The sequence below is a fragment of the Xiphias gladius genome, chromosome 22 (genome assembly GCF_016859285.1).
Source record: "Xiphias gladius isolate SHS-SW01 ecotype Sanya breed wild chromosome 22, ASM1685928v1, whole genome shotgun sequence".
Classification (NCBI taxonomy): Eukaryota; Metazoa; Chordata; class Actinopteri; order Istiophoriformes; family Xiphiidae; genus Xiphias; species Xiphias gladius.
The window spans coordinates 15,618,044-15,637,542 of record NC_053421.1 but is presented as its reverse complement, the minus strand read 5'-3'; the positions used below and the strand labels follow the sequence as shown (position 1 = coordinate 15,637,542).

General features: G+C 41.0%; 3 protein-coding genes across 16 annotated transcripts in view; all 3 read left to right on the top strand.

The window, feature by feature from the left end:
* The first annotated feature begins 50 nt into the window (after window positions 1-50).
* On the top strand, window positions 51-10,070 carry ptdss1a (phosphatidylserine synthase 1a). Its single transcript, XM_040118673.1, has 13 exons — window positions 51-284; window positions 824-915; window positions 1,334-1,378; window positions 1,470-1,594; window positions 1,706-1,864; window positions 2,098-2,249; window positions 2,927-3,068; window positions 5,962-6,074; window positions 6,287-6,352; window positions 6,820-6,919; window positions 7,156-7,224; window positions 8,213-8,279; window positions 8,470-10,070. The coding sequence occupies exons 1-13, from the start codon at window positions 103-105 to the stop codon at window positions 8,562-8,564; spliced, it is 1,407 nt and encodes a 468-aa protein (XP_039974607.1). The 5' UTR covers window positions 51-102; the 3' UTR covers window positions 8,565-10,070.
* Window positions 10,071-10,125: 55 nt separating this feature from the next.
* On the top strand, window positions 10,126-12,781 carry LOC120784684 (E3 ubiquitin-protein ligase NHLRC1-like). 3 transcript variants are annotated; one of them, XM_040118677.1, is made up of 2 exons: window positions 10,126-10,528; window positions 10,955-12,781. In XM_040118677.1, exon 2 carries the CDS (start codon window positions 10,975-10,977, stop codon window positions 12,220-12,222), a length of 1,248 nt encoding a protein of 415 aa, XP_039974611.1. In that variant the 5' UTR covers window positions 10,126-10,528; window positions 10,955-10,974; the 3' UTR covers window positions 12,223-12,781. The 3 variants fall into 3 exon arrangements, with proteins under 3 accessions (XP_039974611.1, XP_039974609.1, XP_039974610.1); XM_040118675.1 differs by having other exon boundaries at window positions 10,902-12,781; XM_040118676.1 differs by having other exon boundaries at window positions 10,888-12,781.
* A 446-nt stretch (window positions 12,782-13,227) lies between these two features.
* Window positions 13,228-19,499, top strand: part of kif13a (kinesin family member 13A) — a 38,013-nt gene continuing 31,741 nt past the window's right edge. For 6 of the 12 annotated variants that reach the window (XM_040116930.1, XM_040116928.1, XM_040116927.1 and 3 more), the window contains exons 1-2: window positions 13,228-13,647; window positions 13,880-13,970. In XM_040116930.1, the coding sequence (XP_039972864.1) occupies window positions 13,593-13,647; window positions 13,880-13,970 (146 nt within the window). In that variant the 5' untranslated portion in view covers window positions 13,228-13,592. Of the gene's footprint in view, window positions 13,971-19,499 lie in introns of all 12 variants that reach the window. The other 6 variants (XM_040116922.1, XM_040116921.1, XM_040116926.1 and 3 more) reach the window with 1 other exon arrangement.

The following is a 19,499-nucleotide window of genomic DNA, read 5'->3' as shown; positions in this document are numbered from 1 at the left end:
CCACTGCAACTGCTGCTGCTGCTGCTGCTGCTGCTGCTGCTGCTCTCGCTCTCGCTCCTGCGCCTGCTCCTCCTCCTCCTCCTCTCCTGGCTGTGTCCTGCTATGGCTTCCGTGTATAGCGGATCCCATACCCTGAGCAAGGATGATGTGAATTACAGGATGCATTTCCGAATGATAAACGAGCAGCAAGTTGAAGATATCACGATAGACTTTTTCTATAGGCCGCACACGATAACCCTGCTGACATGCACGGTGCTCAGTTTGATGTATTTCGCCTTCACCAGGTATGTCGCTCACAGCTAACGCTAGCTCGGGGGGGAAGGGGGTTTGGCTAGGTTAGCATTCAGCTAACAGGAGTAGTGATGCTCAGACTCTTCACTGGCTTTTTCTCACTAAAGTAACTACACCCGCATGTAGGCATTGGGATTCTGCTCTCAGTCTTAACTACCTACATTTTGCCGCCATTAATCGCTAACCTAAGCTGACTAAGAGAAGCACTGTGTCATATTATGTCAGTCCATTGATGAACACTGTTTCCCGTGCAGACATTAGCTAACACCATGTAACTAGCGAGGAAATGGGTCGAAACGTTAGAGTTAAAGTGATTTTCTGCTTTGCAAACCACAGTTGGCCCCACAAATCTAATGCAATGTAAACACTAATGTTTTTGCCAGTTGCTGTCTGAAACCCGAAGACGTGTGAGGCACATTCACAACACTACAGATGTGGAGGGAGCATAATGCGTACTTATAAAATGGCCTGTTTAACATACTGTAGCACAGTGTCGGTGGACATTTGTGATTTCTATTTACCCTTAACGCAGAGATGATGGAAACCCTGACAGTAATCTCTGGGTGGGGCTCATCCTGGTCACCTCTTTCTTCCTTGTCATCAGTGTTCTGGCATTTCCCAATGGTAAGCAAACAAAAATAAATAGGTAAATACAAACACAAAGAGTCACGTTTTAGCACAGTAAATCATAATGACCGTTTTACATGAATGAACATGAATTACCCTCAGTCAACAGTGACCTCATTATGAGAGGAATGAAAGGAGCACACGCTGAATAAGCTAAATTTGAATCCTGGGATCAACAACCTTATGTAGTGTCATTTTTTGTCACTATTGTTTACAGTTCTCATCACAGGGATGGTAACTATGGAAAATGTACAAAGTTATTGTGATTAAATATGGTCAGAAACATAGCATATGTGAGATGATACAAAAAAAGCTGATTTTTTTTTTTTTTGATGATTAGCATAATGTGTAACCTGAGTTTGTCTTGTAAATTATTGTTGGGTATATCTTTTTGACATAATCTTCCTTTTTGTAGGCCCATTCACCAGACCACATCCAGCAATATGGCGAATAGTTTTTGGTGTGTATTTGGTAAAAGTCTCAAAGTGCAAAAGTACTGTTGTTTAGACCATAGATTTCCCTTATTAATGTCATGTATTTCTGCTGCTAAGGTCTGAGTGTCCTCTACTTCCTGTTCCTGGTTTTCATCATCTTTCTCAACTGGCAGCAGGTAAAGCAGCTAATGTATTGGTTGGACCCAAACCTGCGCTATGCCAAGAGAGAAGCAGACATAATGGTGAGTGGAAACAAGGAAAATAATTATCAAATTGATTTGCACGCACATGTTAAGTTCACTACCAGGGGATTATCAGCTTGTAGTCAAGGCTATCTGTGCTGCTCTCTGCAGGAATATGCTGTTAACTGCCATGTCATCACCTGGGAGAGAATCCTGAGCCATTTTGATATTTTTGCATTCAGCCATTTCTGGGGCTGGGGTATGAAGGCCCTGCTCATTCGAAGCTATGGCCTGTGCTGGACCATCAGTATCACCTGGGAGCTTACTGAGGTACAGGGGCACACACCAGCTGAATGTTGTCACCACATAGCATCCTGTTGCACCACTTTCTCTCTGTCTGCCTGCTCCTCCTCTGTCTCCTTTCTCTTTATAATGGAGAAATTTTAAGGTCAACTAAGCTGACTATGTTCATCTGGTGGAATTTAATAATGGGTTTTGGCCATTCTCAATAATTTTAGATATGGTGTGGACTCTCATTACATTCTCTTCTCCTGATCACATAGCTATTCTTCATGCACCTGCTGCCTAACTTTGCTGAGTGCTGGTGGGACCAGGTGATTCTGGATATTCTGCTGTGTAATGGAGGGGGCATCTGGCTTGGCATGACTGTGTGTCGCTTTTTGGAGATGAGGACCTACCACTGGGCCAGTATTAAGTATGACCTTGCAGTCTGGAAGTGAAATCCAACTGTGTTAAGATTTTATCCAGTTCTGCGTTAATCCTAAATCTGTGTGAACAGTGCCAAGTCAAACATACACAGGTGTTTTCAGTTGCCTTTTCTCTTATGAATAGGTTGCCAAAAGGGAAGTGGGGTTCATATTATAAGCCTGGTTCATCTTTTTCATATGATCAGCCCTGACTCAGTAACAATACACCTAGTATATTGTCAGTAAAACTAGCCTATATAGTACTTTATTTATTTACTATTTTTTTTACTTAACTTTTACTTCATTCATCTGCTTAAGTGTTTTGTTTTTTTTAATATTTCATTGCTGACTTTAATCCGTGTCATAAAAATAGATGTGTGTTGAGTCAGAAAAAGTAAGAGAGTATAAGTTCTTCTGAGTATGTGCTAATATATTTATTTTCCTTTTACTGTTTTTTAACATAGTAATAAATTCAGTTCCACTCTAGCAAGGCATTTCAGATGCACATTGAGATGCAGAAATTGTTGTTTGGAAATATGATCCCACATGTTCATTAGGGAGGAGTGGACTGAATGATTAATGTGATGGCATTATTTCATATGGCTTTGTCTACTGCACAAACATAATACTTACTGTAAATCTATCTGCAAGTCTTTGTAATCCTTCTCCTGTGCTTCCCCTCCAGGGACATCCATACCACCACAGGGAAGATCAAACGAGCCGTGTTACAGTTCACCCCTGCAAGCTGGACCTATGTACGCTGGCTTGACCCAAAGTCTTCCCTGCAGCGAGTGATGGGTGTCTATCTGTTCATGATCATCTGGCAGGTGGGTCAGTGAGAAATCCTCTCTCGCCATCTCATGGTGACAAAGTGCTGATTAGTCTGAGATCATCCATCCGATGTGCTCTGCGTGCTAAGTCCTGGCTACTCTAATCGGCTCCTCCGTTGTTGAACTCTAAAACCTGTCCTACATGGATCCATATAATGGATGTGTGTCCTGCTGTCTACATCTTAACAGCTAATCCCATAAGAGTGAAAGACAGGCTGGATTACTTGGGAGCAATTTATGGTAATGAGAAAACCAATGGCTGGAGTACTTGAGTAAGATCCATTGCTCTCCAATGGAGAGTCAGCTATGGGTGCCAAAATTTCTATCCACTGGCCGCCATGGCGATGAAAGCTGGTGTTTTTCTCATTTTTGTTTGGTGATGAAACAACAACATCATGCCCTCTCTCTCACTCACTCAGGCAGTTCCCAACTCTCTTGAGGCTGTAAATAGTAATTAGCAGTCTTTGAGAGTTAGCTGAAGAGACGGGGGATGGTTCAGCTCTGCTCGGTGTTGTGTGTGTTTAGCTGCTCTTCACTGAATTCAACCACACAGGCTTCGGGCCAGATGAGTGAATAAAACAGCAGCAGGCCTCCCTCTCATTATCTTCCAGTGCGAACAAGAGGGTCTTGGACAGTGTGTCCCTCAAAATGAACTGCCACGATTGTTGCCAGTGTGTTTTTAAATCAGTGTGACTTGCACTGTAAGAGATCTTTGTTTGTTAGTGTCCTAACCTTAACCCAAGAGTTACGTTTATGTAATATAATTAATATACTGTTTATGGCCAGTGAAAAGTTTTCTCAAGCAATTCATTTATTCTAAATACCCTAAAACTAAAAAAAAAAAAATAACATTAATGTACTGGATATGTCATAGATGTAATCAAGAGAGACAACGATTTAATTACTAATTGTCAGCACTGTACATTTTTAACTAGAGGCAGAACTGGTTGACCCTTTCAGTGCATCTGCCTATAAAAAAGCACTAATTAAGAGTCTCATTGCCAGTAGTCCTTACTCACAGCACCCATTTTGACTTGTCGAACACAACTAATAACAACAATAATGGCTGCATTCCTTTGAGGTGGTCCAGTTCCAGGGGACTCTTTTCATCCACGCAGTCTCGCTGGCATGGCTTGCTGGTACACGCAATAGAACAGAGCCATCATTACATGTTATTTCCTACACCTGTGCTTTTCCTTCTATCACATCAGCATGTCTGCCATGAAAGAGAGTTATGGGCCCTAAAAACAAAGACGGAAACACACGTTTTTGGCATATCCAGATTGTGTCTGGAATGATTTTGAGTATGCAAAGGAAAAAAACACATAAAGTGTTTTTTTGTTTTTTTTTGTTTTTGTTTTTTGCAAATTGGATTCAAACCACATTTGGAGTTGGTTTGAAATGCGATTCCAATAGGTTTTCTACTGACATGTCCTGATCTGGGGACTCTGACCACTCAAATCGGATTTCAGAGTGTCTTTTACTGAATAAATAACGAAATACAAAAAGCCCCTAAAACAAGCCAAACATCAGCAGGGAAGATACTCCTGATCTATGGGGTCCAGAGGTCGGTACTACGAAGCAAGTTTAACATACCCACCATATCTTTTCATTAACTAGCTTCACTGAGCCTAACATTGGCCATACTGCATAATCTGTATCACGAAGTTGGTTATCAACTGGCTCAGTTTACTCTGGGTTTTCCTGTCCGACTATGAGAGCGTTCCTGTGAAAGAGGTAGAGTTGTAAATTACAAGCAACAGTGTCAGAACGATGCATGAAGTACTTAATAGGACATTAGAGGAAACAGTGATACCTGCAGGTAAACTTGGATATAGCACCATTCAAAGGCGATATTCAACAATGTGAAATGTAAACAATGTGATCACATAACTAGAATAGAAAAAGAAACAATAGAAATGATTTCCAATGATTAAGGATATACTGTAAATAAGTACAGTTTCTAACTGAGTATTTATGGCTCGTTTGTCTGATGATGAACAAACTATTATGAATATGTGATGCAGATAAAAAATACTTAAAGTAATGTCAGACTGCTTCTGCTGCCAAAGCTGAGAGGAGAGTAGAGAAGAAGAAAAAAGTATTTCCTGTCTGATGAGGTCAATCTGATTGGCATGTTCATTTCTAATCATGGGAAATGTTTTAACAGTGTGTGGATAATCTTTTTAGTAAAATACATTGTAATGGTAAATTCTTTTATCCATGTCGGATGTCATGCCTGAGCGGGTTTGGTGTGCAGCTCGTCTAACCTGCGCCTGAGCAGGTTAACTTCAGAGGATCAGATTAAAACCTGTCAACAGCCCAACTACTGACCATTCAGATCACTGGAAAAGCAGAGTCATCATTCCTACAGGATACCGACATGGATAAAAGAGTTTACAATAAAGTGACACATAATAAAAAGCAATAGATATTTTTATAGATCACTTTAATCATTTTGCTGTTTGAGGCTTTCCATTTTTCACCCTTTTAAAACAGAGCTTCTAACCTGAGAAGGTTAGGTGTGCAGCACAAGTTACCATGGCAATGAACCCTGGTAAGAAGTGAGCCACCGTCGTAACTCTGAAAACCCAGGGTTAAACTTGAAGTTACCTACCTAACCACAAATCCTGCTTTGTAGTACAGGCCTTCAGACCTCAGCCAGTCATTAAAATTCATATTTAATATTAATATTTTTCAAAGGATTTAGAAAAAAATATAATAATTAGATAATAATATAATAAAGGCTAAAAATGTAACTTGATCTATGTTTGAATGCAGAGTCAAAACAACAGCAATGTGTCTGTCCTGCTAATTACAAACTACATGATAAGTGTCTGTATAGTTTTTACATATATTGTCTGATGCCTGTCTTCTTTTTTCTTCACAGCTAACAGAGTTGAACACATTCTTCCTCAAGCACATTTTCATCTTTCCTGCAAGCCATGCTCTTAGCTGGTGTCGTATCCTGTTCATTGGTATCATCACAGCTCCAACAGTGAGGTGAAAACACAATTTCAGTGGCATTGGAACTGATCTCTAGAAACTGCTAATGACAGTTACATTTACATGCTACACTTTTTTAAAGATCTTGCACACGGTTACATGCTTATGTCCAGTTCCTTGTTTTGACAGTTTGAGAAAATTGCCAGCTAGTAGAAACTGCAGGTGGAATTTGTTAACGTTTGAAATGTGTTTGTTTGTTTTTGCTTTAGGCAGTATTATGCGTACCTTACAGACACACAGTGCAAGAGAGTAGGGACCCAGTGTTGGGTGTTTGGGTAAGTGAATCCTATTTTATTTTTATTTATTTATTTATTTTTAACTGTGGTAAATTGTAGCCCTGATTAGAGCATTTGTGAGGTAAGGCCCCCAAAATCAGTCTTACTACATTGCATATTTTTGCATGAACTGTAGTGTACCTGTGATGTGCATATCGGGAAGCCTCAGGCAGTGAGGACAGATAAAGCAGATGATTTAACTGTGACGGATGTTAACTGGTCAACTAGGGGGCCCAAACTGTCAGGCAGCTGATCTATATCAGGACTGTTATTATCCACCAATGTAATAAATTTCACTGAGCAAATGCTAACATATTCAGGTGAGTGAGCATAGTGCTGTTCTCAGGTAAAAGCCACATATGGGCATATTTGTTTAGAGATTTTTTTTCCTGTTAAATTGAAAGTTTACTGCAGGTTAATGCGTCGGAGGTATCAGTTGTGTGTGTTTTTTCTCTCCTCATTCACAGGGCAATTGCCTTTCTGGAGGCCTTGGCGTGTATTAAGTTTGGACAGGACTTGTTTTCAAAAACACAAATCCTCTATGTGATCCTCTGGCTAGTGTGTTTGGTAAGATCAGACTCCCATGCATTTCTGTATCAGAGTGATTAACAGCGGGCTTCTGCAGTTAATAGTAGGCTCATCACGCTGTAAAATACATGAAAGCTTGTGCCTTAACTTTGCCCCCAGAACAGCATAATTTTTCACATAAATCTAAAATCAGAACCTGTCAGAGCTGTAAGTTATTGATTATGGCTTTTCCATGAATCATTAATCAGTCCCTGTTATGTTTTATCTGGTTTTAGGCCTTCATTACATTCCTGTGCCTATATGGAATGGTGTGGTATGCTGAAAATTATGGTCCAAGAGAAAAGGTATGTTTATGCTTTAGATTTAGTAGGTCGCTTTGGCCTTGTTAAGTCAGTCATATAGTTTAGTACAAAAACTAATTGATGTTGGTGTCCGTTCAAAAGTACCTTAACCTTTTCAGGGATACATTATGTCCTGGAAAGTGTTGGTTGAAGGAACTGGTTAGTATATCCGCTTGCTTAAAACCCCAGGGCAATGCTGGTTTACACACCTGCACAAAAAAGCCTGTTTTGGATATGCACCTCTTTATGTAAATGTAAAGGCAATTTTACGTATTGTTCTCATGTCTGAATAAGCACTTGTGTCACTCTCAGGTAAAAGTTACGGCAGCAATCTTACCATGCTGAAACCAATAATATTTTCTTAACACTTCCAGAGAAAGAGCACTAGGGGAGATGTGTCCAGCGGATTTTTAACCTTGTGGTGCAGGTCAAAAAAGACCAAATAAACAAACAAACTGTTAAAAATAAATAACAAACTTTTACAACCAAAATTATAATCCAACCAGCAACCGCTCGCTATATCTTCAGTGTCCATCAACACTGTACACAAGTCCATGGATGGAATTGTGATTTTCCTGCAAACACTTTAAACATAGTAAGTGTCTCATACAGCATGTGAGCAAATTGGAATTAATGTGACTGTCAGCCACTAAAAGTAGGCAGCAGGAATTCTCTATCTAATAAGTAATGAGAGTGATGATGATTGCATGTCTGAATAAAGCCGCAACAATCATTTACATAATGGACAGCTACTGTATGTCTGAATCACAAAAAGCCAGTTCTTTAACAGACAGGTCAAGCCAGCAATGTAACATGTTACATGTCTAAAGAGTCAGCTGTCTTTCTCTTGAGGAATCTCATTGAATATTAACTTGTAGGCCTATTCCCTTCGTAGATTCTCATCATTCACTGGGGTCAGTTAGCTTTTCTACATTCCCTGTCCAGTTAATGGTATGTGTGTCATGTGTCTGAACCTCCTCTCCTCTCACAGAGCCTCTCAGAATGTGAGGACAGTAATTACACAGAATCTGCTGACCATGTGTCTGAAGCATTTAAAGGTACAGTGACTTTACTGCAATTTATCAACCGCATAAAAAGCCTAGTTAAAAGCATAGATCAATCTTGAACGTTCATCCTTTAAAGGGCTGACTTCTAGTATTTGGAATAGTGTTTTACTTATACTGTAAATCTGCAAAGTTCAGTTACATCTTTTTCTAAACTCATTAGTATGTGATCATCACGTTTCAGGAGAGATGGAGGTGGATGGAGACAGCCCTACAATCAGACGGAGAGGGAAGGGCTCAGGAAAGACCAAATCCATCAATGGCCTGGACGGCCAGTAGGAAATGAATCCAGAGGGTGGTGAGCGACTTCTGAACTCACCCCTAGGAGCCAGGTGTTAAGGATCACAGGTTGAATAGGAGGTTAAGATACGACAACACTCCCTGGTGTAATTGAAGTCTAGAAAGCCCCCACCTATTGTAGAGGGAGTGGAGACAGGAGAGACTAAGTGGATGAACAGGTCCATGCAGGGTTAGTAGGAGTGCGCAGAGACTTGGACTACAGAGATGCACACTAAACTGTGTGCTGTAGTTATGAGAGCTCCTAAACCACTGATCACAGGTTTGTGTGTATGTGTGACAAGAGAGAGAAATAGTGGTATTTTGTGTGTGTGAGAGAACGAAGTTGTAATAAAAAAGGCCGATTCTAGATGTGACTGCATGATCACTGTAGCTGTTAAACCATAATTTATCCTAACATAACATTTATCCTACGATACAGTATATCATTGATGGTTAATGTACATTTGACTGGTTTACACCAGCCTTAACTCCAGTATATTGGTTCAACACATTTCAATGTTGAAAACAGTTATGTAAAATGTATCAAATTAATTGGAGCATCTACATTCATAGCACAGAGAGGCTGAGGTCTTTTTATTAGTACCTGTCATAGATTGTCTATTTACATCATAGATGCTAACATTTGTTCTGTGTTTATAATTTGAATGTGGACAGGATTTCGATGCAAGACAGCTTTAGCTTGATAGGATCATTGACTGAGGTTTGTGTGTGACCTGGAACAAAGCGAAGCACACAATTTAAGCACTTTTCAGAATGTTTTCTTGGAAATACTGTACATTTAGTAATGTTTGATTATTTTGTGAATCGTTGTGACCTTGGGTGGTTTTACTCTCCCTGTCCATGTGTGGCTGCTATCTTTTTTCTTTTTTTTCTTACTGTACTGATAACAGAGGGCAGTTATTCAAATTCTTGCATGTGTTGTCAGGCTCTTCCTGTCTGTGTGCAGGTGGTTTTGTTTTACTGTCAACCTTCTTGTTATTGCATCTATTGCATCTGCATGGCTGTGTCAAATCAAATCATGTGTTTTAGTAGGAAAATGTTAAGAGTAGTCATCAGATCTTTGTATTATAACACACACCAAGATGCCAGTATTGTTATTTTTATGTCTTTTGCTGTAATAACATTTTAATTCACCCCTTGTGCCTGTTTGCATGTTGTTGGTTTTTTTTTTTTATCCCTAACTTTTCTTAGTTTGTATTAAGACTAAATTTGGGCTTTTTGTGTTTGATTTTTCTTTCTTTATTTTCATTTGCTCTGTCAGTATCATCCCAGTACAGATATATCCCTCATAATCCTCGACAATCCAGACATTGACCTCTGTGGAATGGACCAGGCTGCCGTGCTACAGTAGACAGTATATAGGGTACATTGTCTCTGGATTTAGAAATCATTTGCCAAAAACAATTCCGCTGAAAATGACTTGTGCTGTTCTTTTTCACTGTGAAATAATGAAACATATTAAAATGTTTTACATCTCCTCTTAAACTCTTTGTAAATTGTTGATGAAAGGATCTGCAGAAGCACTACGCTTACACTTTAAGACATATTGTTGAAAGTAATTACTCATTTAACATTCTTTTTGTACTTGTTCTCACATTCATATAAGTAGGAGGCAGTTTGTGTACTTAACAACAGGAAATCATGAATGACCTTGCTCAAAGTCTGAAGAGCACCTTGCTGCAGCAAACGAGGGCCATATTGGCTGATTCAAACACTGCCCGTCTCAGATCAGATTTCACTCCGGCTGCGCACTGCGAAACTCAGAGACTGAAATAGCTTCATCATGCTGACCTATAACAACATGTATTTAAAGGTACAGTTGAAAAAGACAGCAGTAAATGTCATATAGCCCAAAACATGAACAGCAGTAGCAGAGCTTGAGCTAGAAATTCAGTGTCTGCTGAAAGAAAAACCCTTGAACTACCAGCATGCATCACCCCACAGTGAGTATTAAGGCACATTGCAATACTATGTAACACCTGTTGGAGATACTGGCTTTGAATCCAGCCAAATGCCTCTCTATTTTAATACTTAATATACATATTAAGTACGAATGCTTTCTGCTCAATGTTTTCTGAGAAGGCTGCATTGTTCAAAAACAGCAGGGGCTGAAACCGCTCAACCTCTCCAACTTGTGTCTAATTTGACGTCCGAAGGAGGGCAGCAGAGAGCCTCAGTGCTGTGCAAAATGTCACGTGATCTGGGCCTAACGCACAGGACGTCTGTGTACTCAAAAATGTTGCAGTGTAATGCTTTATTAGGCCTCTCTTCATCATTTGCTCCATCTCTCTTAAATTACCAGTCTTTCCTTTTTAGTTTCCTGAACTTCTGTCTGTCTGCATCAGCTGACAGTCACTGTTTGCTTTAAGAACATCAGGATATTTCAGTCATGGCAATGAGTCTTCGTCCACGAAGTTGTGGGAGCCTGAGTCCTGAGGGGATTCTGAGAGAGATCCAGATCAATTTGCTGGAGTGTAAAGTCTGCTTCGAGAAGTTCTGCACTCAGCAGAGGGAGCGCAGACCACAGAACCTTTCCTGTGGCCATGTACTCTGTCTGGAATGCATCACAGCTCTGTCCCACCCTCTCCTGAGGAAGCTGGAGTGCCCGTTCTGTCGACAGCTGTGCAGCGTTGACAGCACCTCCCACTGCCAGGTTCTTAGTGACCTCCAGGAGCTGCTGTTGTCCCGGAGTCCCACATCCTCTGCTCCTCCTCACAGGGGGGCAAAAGGAGGCTTTAGTTTGGCTGCAGGTCTGATATCCACAGCTCTGCACCTCAACACAGCTTTTGGCGGTTGGGGGAGTCTGATCAACCCCACTGGGATAGCTGTTTTAGGGTCCTCAGGGGCAATAGTGGTGGTGCATGATGGAGAGAAGAGCGTGGTGGTGTTCAGTCCACAGGGCAGGAAGCTGCACAGTTTTGGGCGAAGAGGAAAAGCCAGTAGAGAGATCTGTTACCCAGTGGATGTGGTGGTGACTCCCTGTGGATACGTGGTGGTGACTGATGCAGGGGATAAAGCTGTGAAGGTTTTCACCTCCAGAGGGAACCACGTGTTGACGGTCAAGGATTCCTTCCAGATGCCCTGGGGTGTGGACACAAACAGCTGTGGGCACCTCCTCGTCTCAGACGTCCAGGCTGGCACACTGTTTCATATAAAGGTGGACTATAGTCATGGTGTTACTCTGGAGCATCATATATCCATTTCTGACCTCCAGCAACCAAAAGCAGTGGCCTGCTGTCGAGTGACCGGGAACACTGCAGTGATGGAGCACTTAACTGCTGACACACATCCACCAGAGAGGCAGCACCACACAAGGCTGAAAGTGTTTACCAAAGACTTCCACATCCTTTATCAGACAGACAGTTTCAGCCTGAGCCTGCAGTCCACAGTGAGGCTGAACATGTCCGGTGTGGCATTTGACAGAAATGGAGATGTGGTTGTGACAGACTCTAAACAGGGGATGATTTGGATTTTAGGGAAATTCCAGGATGGCCCGGTCCTGACTCCTCTTGTCGGGGACCACCTTATCCGCCCAGTTGGACTGGTGTCACTGAACAACATGCTCATCATTCTTGACAGTGGAGAACATGCAGTAAAGATTTATTCTGCTAAATCTGGTACAGCACCCATGATATAGCTCATGTACGAACAGGCCTGGAGTAGCCTATGTCTAATGTAGCTTATCATATTTTAACGTGACGAGGTGACCTGGCAATAGTATTTATAAATATAAGTAACGTTTTACATTGAAAAAGAAAAATGTGAATATAAAGAGTGCTATTGCCTACTGTATACTTTGTAGTATTGGTTGTGCAAACATGTCAAACTATTATTTCTGTCTTGTTATTATTGTCCCAGCTTTTGAAAATGAATTACATTACTTATGAATACATAACACAGTACATTAGTTTCCCAACTAGTTGTCCCAAGAATAATCTGAAGGTTCACAAAATGATTAAAGGCATGAGAAAACAAGACATATTTCTTTCATAAAACTATGTTTATTTTTCTTCATTTCTCGTTTTCTTTTAAAATACTGGATACTTTCAACATTCTGGGCCAGAAAAAAACCCTTCAAATCAAACAGTCTAAGGAAAACAAAATATCACTCTTGGTTGAAATGCTCGCAATTCATGTTCAGAAGGCCATAGAGCTGTGATGAGGGGTTGAACAAGAAAAGAAATTCATTCATTTTAATGGGGTCACATGGAGAAAGATAGGGAACCACAGCTGCTATACACCACAGCTGATATATATATATATATATATATATACATATATATAGACACACACATCATTTGTGCTGGGGTTGGGGCACTTGGACTCCTGCCCCCAGTATTTCTTTGTTTATTTACTGCCATAGCACACATTACAAGTTTTCAATTATGTTGTTATGATTATTATTAATCTCATGTCAGATTTTTGTGTATGAAAAAAAACCAAACTAGATAAAATAATGCAATGAGTGTGTCCGTGTCTGTGTGAGGGGGAGAAAGACTCTCACCACCAAGACTGTTTAATCTTCCTTCATAATAAAAGCCTCCTCTCTGCACTCTTATCTCTAAACTGTCTTGTCATGTCACGTATCGTCGGTCCACGTAAATCAACCGGTCACGCCGCCCCGCGCCTCTCGTCCCCCGGTTTCAACCCCCCGACGAGGCGCGGTGCGTAACTCCTTTCCCCCCTCTGTGGCTCAGCAGTCTCCAGTCTGCCAGAGGATAGCAGTCGTGCTCCCGGTGGAAGATGGCGCTGGGGATGCTGTCCGGGGCTGGAGCAGAGTACGGGATTTGCACAAGAAGCGAACCCGAATGGATATAGAGGGAGGAGGGGGGGGATGAACGTATTCCCATCTCTTCTCCTCGAGGTCTGGACTCTATTGGGGTTGTTTAAGTAGAGTCTGGTGCCTTATTTTTTCGCGGCAGAGATCCGGGCTTCTCGACGGGGATTCACAGGGTATACACTGATAGCTCGGCGCATAGACAGGGTGGGAGCTAAAAGTGGACGAAAATGTCGGATACAAAGGTAAAAGTTGCAGTGAGAGTTCGGCCCATGAACCGCAGGGGTAAGTGTTATACGGATGATTTCTGTCTGCAAACTCGCATATCTGTCTCCTCGGATTCATAATACCGTATCACAAAGTTTTGATTTCTTCGCCATTGCTGCTTTCGGCTTCAGAGTCTGGAGCCTGAAGTCGAGACTTGAGTGTAGCTTGAACAGGGCCAAAGAAGCCAGGATTTCTAGTTTTCCACACCCGCGCATTATGCTTTACTTTCCCAACAAACTTCTCTCTGCAGAAATTGAACTGAATACAAAATGTGTCGTGGATATGGAGGACAACCAAACAGTTCTTCACCCACCACCCTCAAATGCAAAAGGAGAGAACAGGTAAACAAAGCTGAAATACTGCCAACAGTTTATCTTTTCATTCATGTCTTTTAATATAGACACCCTGCATTATATTGAAAGCCGGATAGTGCAGTGAGCTTGTAAGGCACCTTTTTGCCTTACTGTGGTTAGTTAGAGTGCACGAGGGTAAAAAAAAAAAAAAAAAAAATCTGAGCAGTGCACACATTATTGGAGCTCCGGGTGTTTAGGAAATGTCTGTTGGTGAAAGAGCAGAAAAATTGCATTTGAAGATTTGCACTGTCACTGTAATAACTTTATCCCACCCTGATCGTAATACAGTCACAATAACATCCAAGGTTAGCACATAACTGTTTATACACTCACCTGGTCACCAGTGTGAAAACAAATGATACTGATACATAGTAATTAGGATAAACGTGCACAACAAACTCTCACTTGAATTCAAACTAAACAGTTTCTTTACATAAATGCCAGTAAGAAAATGCGGTGGACGAAAAGGGAATGCTGCACTGCTGTTGCTGCTGGGGACACGATGTCTGTCACCAACCTGCTTGCAACATGATATTATGTTATGTAATTCATGTGAACTTTCCAATACCAATCACCTCAGCATAATAATAACAAAACTCCTATATTTTGCACATCTGATGTTGAGTTTCAAGACTAAGAGGGTTGGTCAACTGTGTTCGACACCTGAGGACGCCTAATAGACGGAACAGGTTAATGTCGACCTTCAGGGTGTCAGTGTAAATCTCCGCTGTCCGAACTAATTTAAATTATGTAGCATTCAAAGCAGAATTAGACCACACCATGGCTGTTTAAAATGGTAGGAGGCTGCTCACTTTATCGTGGCTAAAAGTGGAGAAACGCATCCTCTGATGTTTAACACTCTGCCTGCCTGCACGCTGAAGGTCAGCATATAAGCTGCAGTTTCTGCTGGCTTGTGATCTGACATGCTTTTTGGATCGTGATGAGGAGTCTGGGGTCACACAAAATGTAGAATAATGACGGCTGCATGCTTGTGAAATCGTCCGAATGTCATGCCCGTTAGCAACAGTCAGAGATGTTATATTTCAACTCATCACGGCTGAAGTAGTTTTCTAAATTTTCGCGCTTGGTTCGTTTGCTCTCCTCTGCTGTTTGTGTCACACATGATTAGACAGCTGACCTCATTACCCACAGGCGCAAATAAATCTAAAAAGATGCTCATTTAGAAGAATAAAATTCAAGCCTATTTGTGTTTAGCTTGATTTATCACTCAAACAGTGTCCTTTCCAATGATTTCAAATGAACAAACAACTCTTCAGACTACAGTCCACAGTGTCACTGCTGAAAATGAAGCAATAGGAGGCAAATGTGTGCCACAGTCAAGGCTTTTCTCGTGGCTCTGATCCAGTCTTGTTAAAGTGTAACACCTTCTCTGCTGTGCCATGTAACCAACAGTCAGCGTTAAACAGAAACGAGCTCGCTCCCCCGGCAGCTCGGGTCTGCACGTTAACCTGTATTTAAGGTAATTAGAACAGAACAGAAATTGCCTCACAATGGCGGCGTTCCAGGCAATTAAACAAATCACGCGTAAAGCTAACATATGTGGAATAGGATACATAACAACCGAACAAAAAGCTGCTGTGGGTGAGGGGTCGGAGGAATGACAGTAACTGTACAGGGATTCACAGTGACTACATCTCCAATATTTTCTCAGTATGGTGATTAGTATTTGCATCTCTCCACCGCTACCTGTTGCCATGTTGTTGTTGTTGTGTGAGACACAAACACATTTCATGTTTTTTCCCTCAGTGGAAATTTCCATATCAGATTTAGATGTCATATCAGTGCAGAGATTCCCTTCAGGGACTCAGAAATTGATGTAAAATTTTTTTACTGTTTTGCTCTGACTGACTTTATCCAGGGTCAATTTTTATCTGCCAGACCTCTTTTAAAAATTTGAGAAATGTATTCAATTATAATTCTTAAGGTAGTACATCCTGTAACTGTACGGTGATCTTAGCCTTGGTTTTATTATGTTATATTTCTATTCTATAGTGAAGGCCAGGCATATAATTACTTGTTAAAATTTCAGTGCTAGTGCTGTGTGTGTTTTGGGTCTCTGTGTTTAGGCTGCCATGGTTTTATTAAAGCATATAATTTTCCTCACTGCTGCTTTTGAAATCACATAGGGGGATACCTTGATCACTAAGACTTTGCCTTGTTTTGAAGACACCTGTTCCTGTGTGTTGGAAAAGTGTCAGATTTAGTGGGTATTAGCATGCCAAATATGGCTGCAAGGCCAAGATCATGGGAACCTTTTCTCTCTCATGGGAATGCTCACGCACAGCCTCAGAAAGGGAACAGCAGTGATAGATATTTTTGTATAGACACATCTGAAGTAAATTGAATTCCTCTTAATTTCTTAGGCTGATTTTGAAATACTGGATTTAACAATGGAGAAAAATGGCATTACATAGTTTAGATCTTAGTGAACCTCTTTGCCAAGATCATTTTGACCAATACCTAAAAAATACTAAATATGGCTTCAGTCTGATGAAATGTAGATATTAAGTCTCTGGTGGGGTGAACATGGAGCCGATACCATGTTAGATCATTAATTAGACACTGAAAACTTCCAGATTGTGTTTGTGTTGTAATCAGGTTTTGCACAGACCACACAGCACCACAAAATCATGTAAGTCACGTAAAGAATTTGAAAAAATATAAGGGATTACCTTTGATGGCTGAGCCTCATTCTTTGCACCATTGAGCATTATAGCAAACACTCGTGACTACCCCCCCTCCCATCTCCTGTTTCCCTGAGAAATGAATGATAATCTCAGTAGTGGTCAAATGAAACATGGATTTTGACTTCAGGGCGACAGGTTAAGTTTCCCAAGTTTCATCTTTCCTCTGCCTGTTAAGCTGGCACGAATGGCATATTTGAAATGGGAATCTGGGAAAGTAGTTCTGTTTTCACGCGCCAGTCTACTCTTCTTTGGGGTTTAGACACAATGAAGGTGGGGGTGGAAAGGCAGCGAATTACCTGAGGCTGCTGTCTGCACAAGGGATGAGCCATGGAGCATCATGACAAGAAAATACCCTTTGACTCACACAATGAGGCTGTAATACATCTGTCATGCCCCAGCATGTCTGTCAACATCCAACAACTGAACACAGGGCCATCGAGTCTTGGAATATCTTAGTTTTGCAGACCCCCTTCTTCAGTATATTTCAGTCTAAATACACAGCGCTGTTGCAAAATCCAAAAGGTAACCACTACTAACTTTGTGAAGAGGCACACTGGAGTCTGGTTTACGTCAGAGGAAAGTGCTGTCATTTGTCTTTCTTTCATTGTAACTAACAAAACGATGAAAATACCACTTTACTCATCCCCCATGCTTCTGTAGCTCTGCGGTCTCACATTTCAAGATGATCAGTGGAAGCATGCCTTTGTGCGATACTGTCTATAACCAAGCTTGTAATTTCTGCTCTAATCTCGTCCTTATCACTAATGGTTACAAAAGCTCAACTGGGGTTATCTAGCTTACTTGGGTATTGTAATCTGACTTCTGTGGAGAGGAGGTTCAATTAATACATCAACCAGGAGGGTGCTACTCACACTGTTCTTACCCTCTTGGAATTACCTTGAGGAAATATGTTTTGGATGGACGGTAACAGCGGGGCCAGCCCTATAAACGTGAATGTCTACACTGACTGAGTGAATGAGTGAGTGAATGATAAAGTTAGACCATTGGTCAGCTGTATGCTGCGTGACTGAGTGCTGACGTTTCACCATTGGTCGTTGCTCTCTTTAAATGAATTGGCGTGAACGGTTTCTATTGCGTCATCAGGGGGGCATTTACAGGGGCATTTAGCGACTTTTCTTCACAAAAGCACCTAGCAACAAATCTAGTGACTTTTTGGAATTTCCTTAGCAACTTTCTGTAGAAAAGACTCGCTAGTCTTGCCCCACTAGCGTGAGATCGGGCTGTCCCTCCAAAGGCAGACCGCTCTATGCGTCTCATCCAATTGACCACACGGCAGCTGACAGAGATGCGAATCAGCTTGTAATTTTCTCTTTGAGCGATCATTTTACAAGCAAATATAGCCGAAATCACAACACAGCTATTGTCTTCGACTTCTGTGTATGCTGATTTCGTCAGACGGCGTCGCGGTTATAAAATCAGGATTTTAACAGTGCAGAGCAGCAGCTTGGAAATGGCTTGGACAGACAGAAACAGAAAAACATGTTAATGACAACAGCTTTATTGGGAATTCATCTGTATTCAATTACTGTATATATGAGCAGAGAAAGTCGGAGAGAAGCGTAAGATAAAGTGTGGACCAGCCATATACTAGTATTTGACCTAGTCTTTTTTGAAGCATGTTCAGAGATAGCTGAGTGTTTAGGTCCTCCATGTTTGTTTTCTTACAACCTAAATGGTAAAGAAAATTAGTGCTGCTGTTTAAAGTGATTGTTTGACATTGTTGGAAATATAGATATATGCTTTTCATTGTGGAATTAGATGTGAAGATTGATACCAATCTAATATCTGTCCGGTAAACATGAAGCTACAAGCAAGCTTCATTAGCTTAGCTTAGCACAGAGACCGGAAACAGGGGAACATAGCTAGCCTAACTGTATCCACTTGTAACAGAATTTGCCTACTAGCACCTCAGAAGCTCGCTAATAAGGATGTTTTATCTCAATTGTTGGCTGAGAGGAGTAACTTTTTGGAGTCTGGCAACTACTCCCTGCCAAAAAATATTTTTGGCACACAACACTTCGTAAAAAAAGCTTTGTTTTGTTATTAGATTTCCTTTTTTGTGAAAACAAACAATATATAACGTGTTTATTAGGTTAAGGTGAATTTTGTTACAGTTGGTAAGAGACAGGCTAGCCATTTTAAGCTAAGCTCTATGACACGAGAGTTGTATCTATCTGCGCATCTAACTATCCTCCAGAAAGAGAATATATTTCCCCAAAACGTGGTCGTACTCCTTTAAATTTGGTCAATTTTTTTTCACTGCGGTCTTCCCCTAGTTACTGCCAGAGACATGCCCAATGTGGTCAACATGTGTTCTATTAAGGCTTTCACAGATAGCCTCTAATTCTTTCCGTTTGTTTGTTAGCACTTATGATACAGAGATGTCAAAGACACAAAGCTTCTGTCTTTTAAATAAAGGTGTTGAGCAGACACAACAGTCTCCTGTGTTGTTGACTTTTTGGAGCATGGTCACATTTTCTCTCAGGTCACACAAGACCACATGTCATCATGCTTTCCAAAACTTCCAAAACAGGCCTTTACTAAATGACAATGCTGCCCTGTCCAATGGCTGCCCTCAGGAATGTTCCCTTTGTCTTTCCATTTTGCTCCCTATGTGCCAATAATCAACCTTTCCATTGAGTAAGATGTTGTTCTCAGAGTTACTTGGCCTAAAATACACACAATCATGCTATTAGAAGAAAGTGTTATGAGTTGCTGATAAAATGATAGTATTCCCTCAAGGAATGTTCCCTGTTTGTTAAGAGGGTGGGACATTGTTTACATCTTG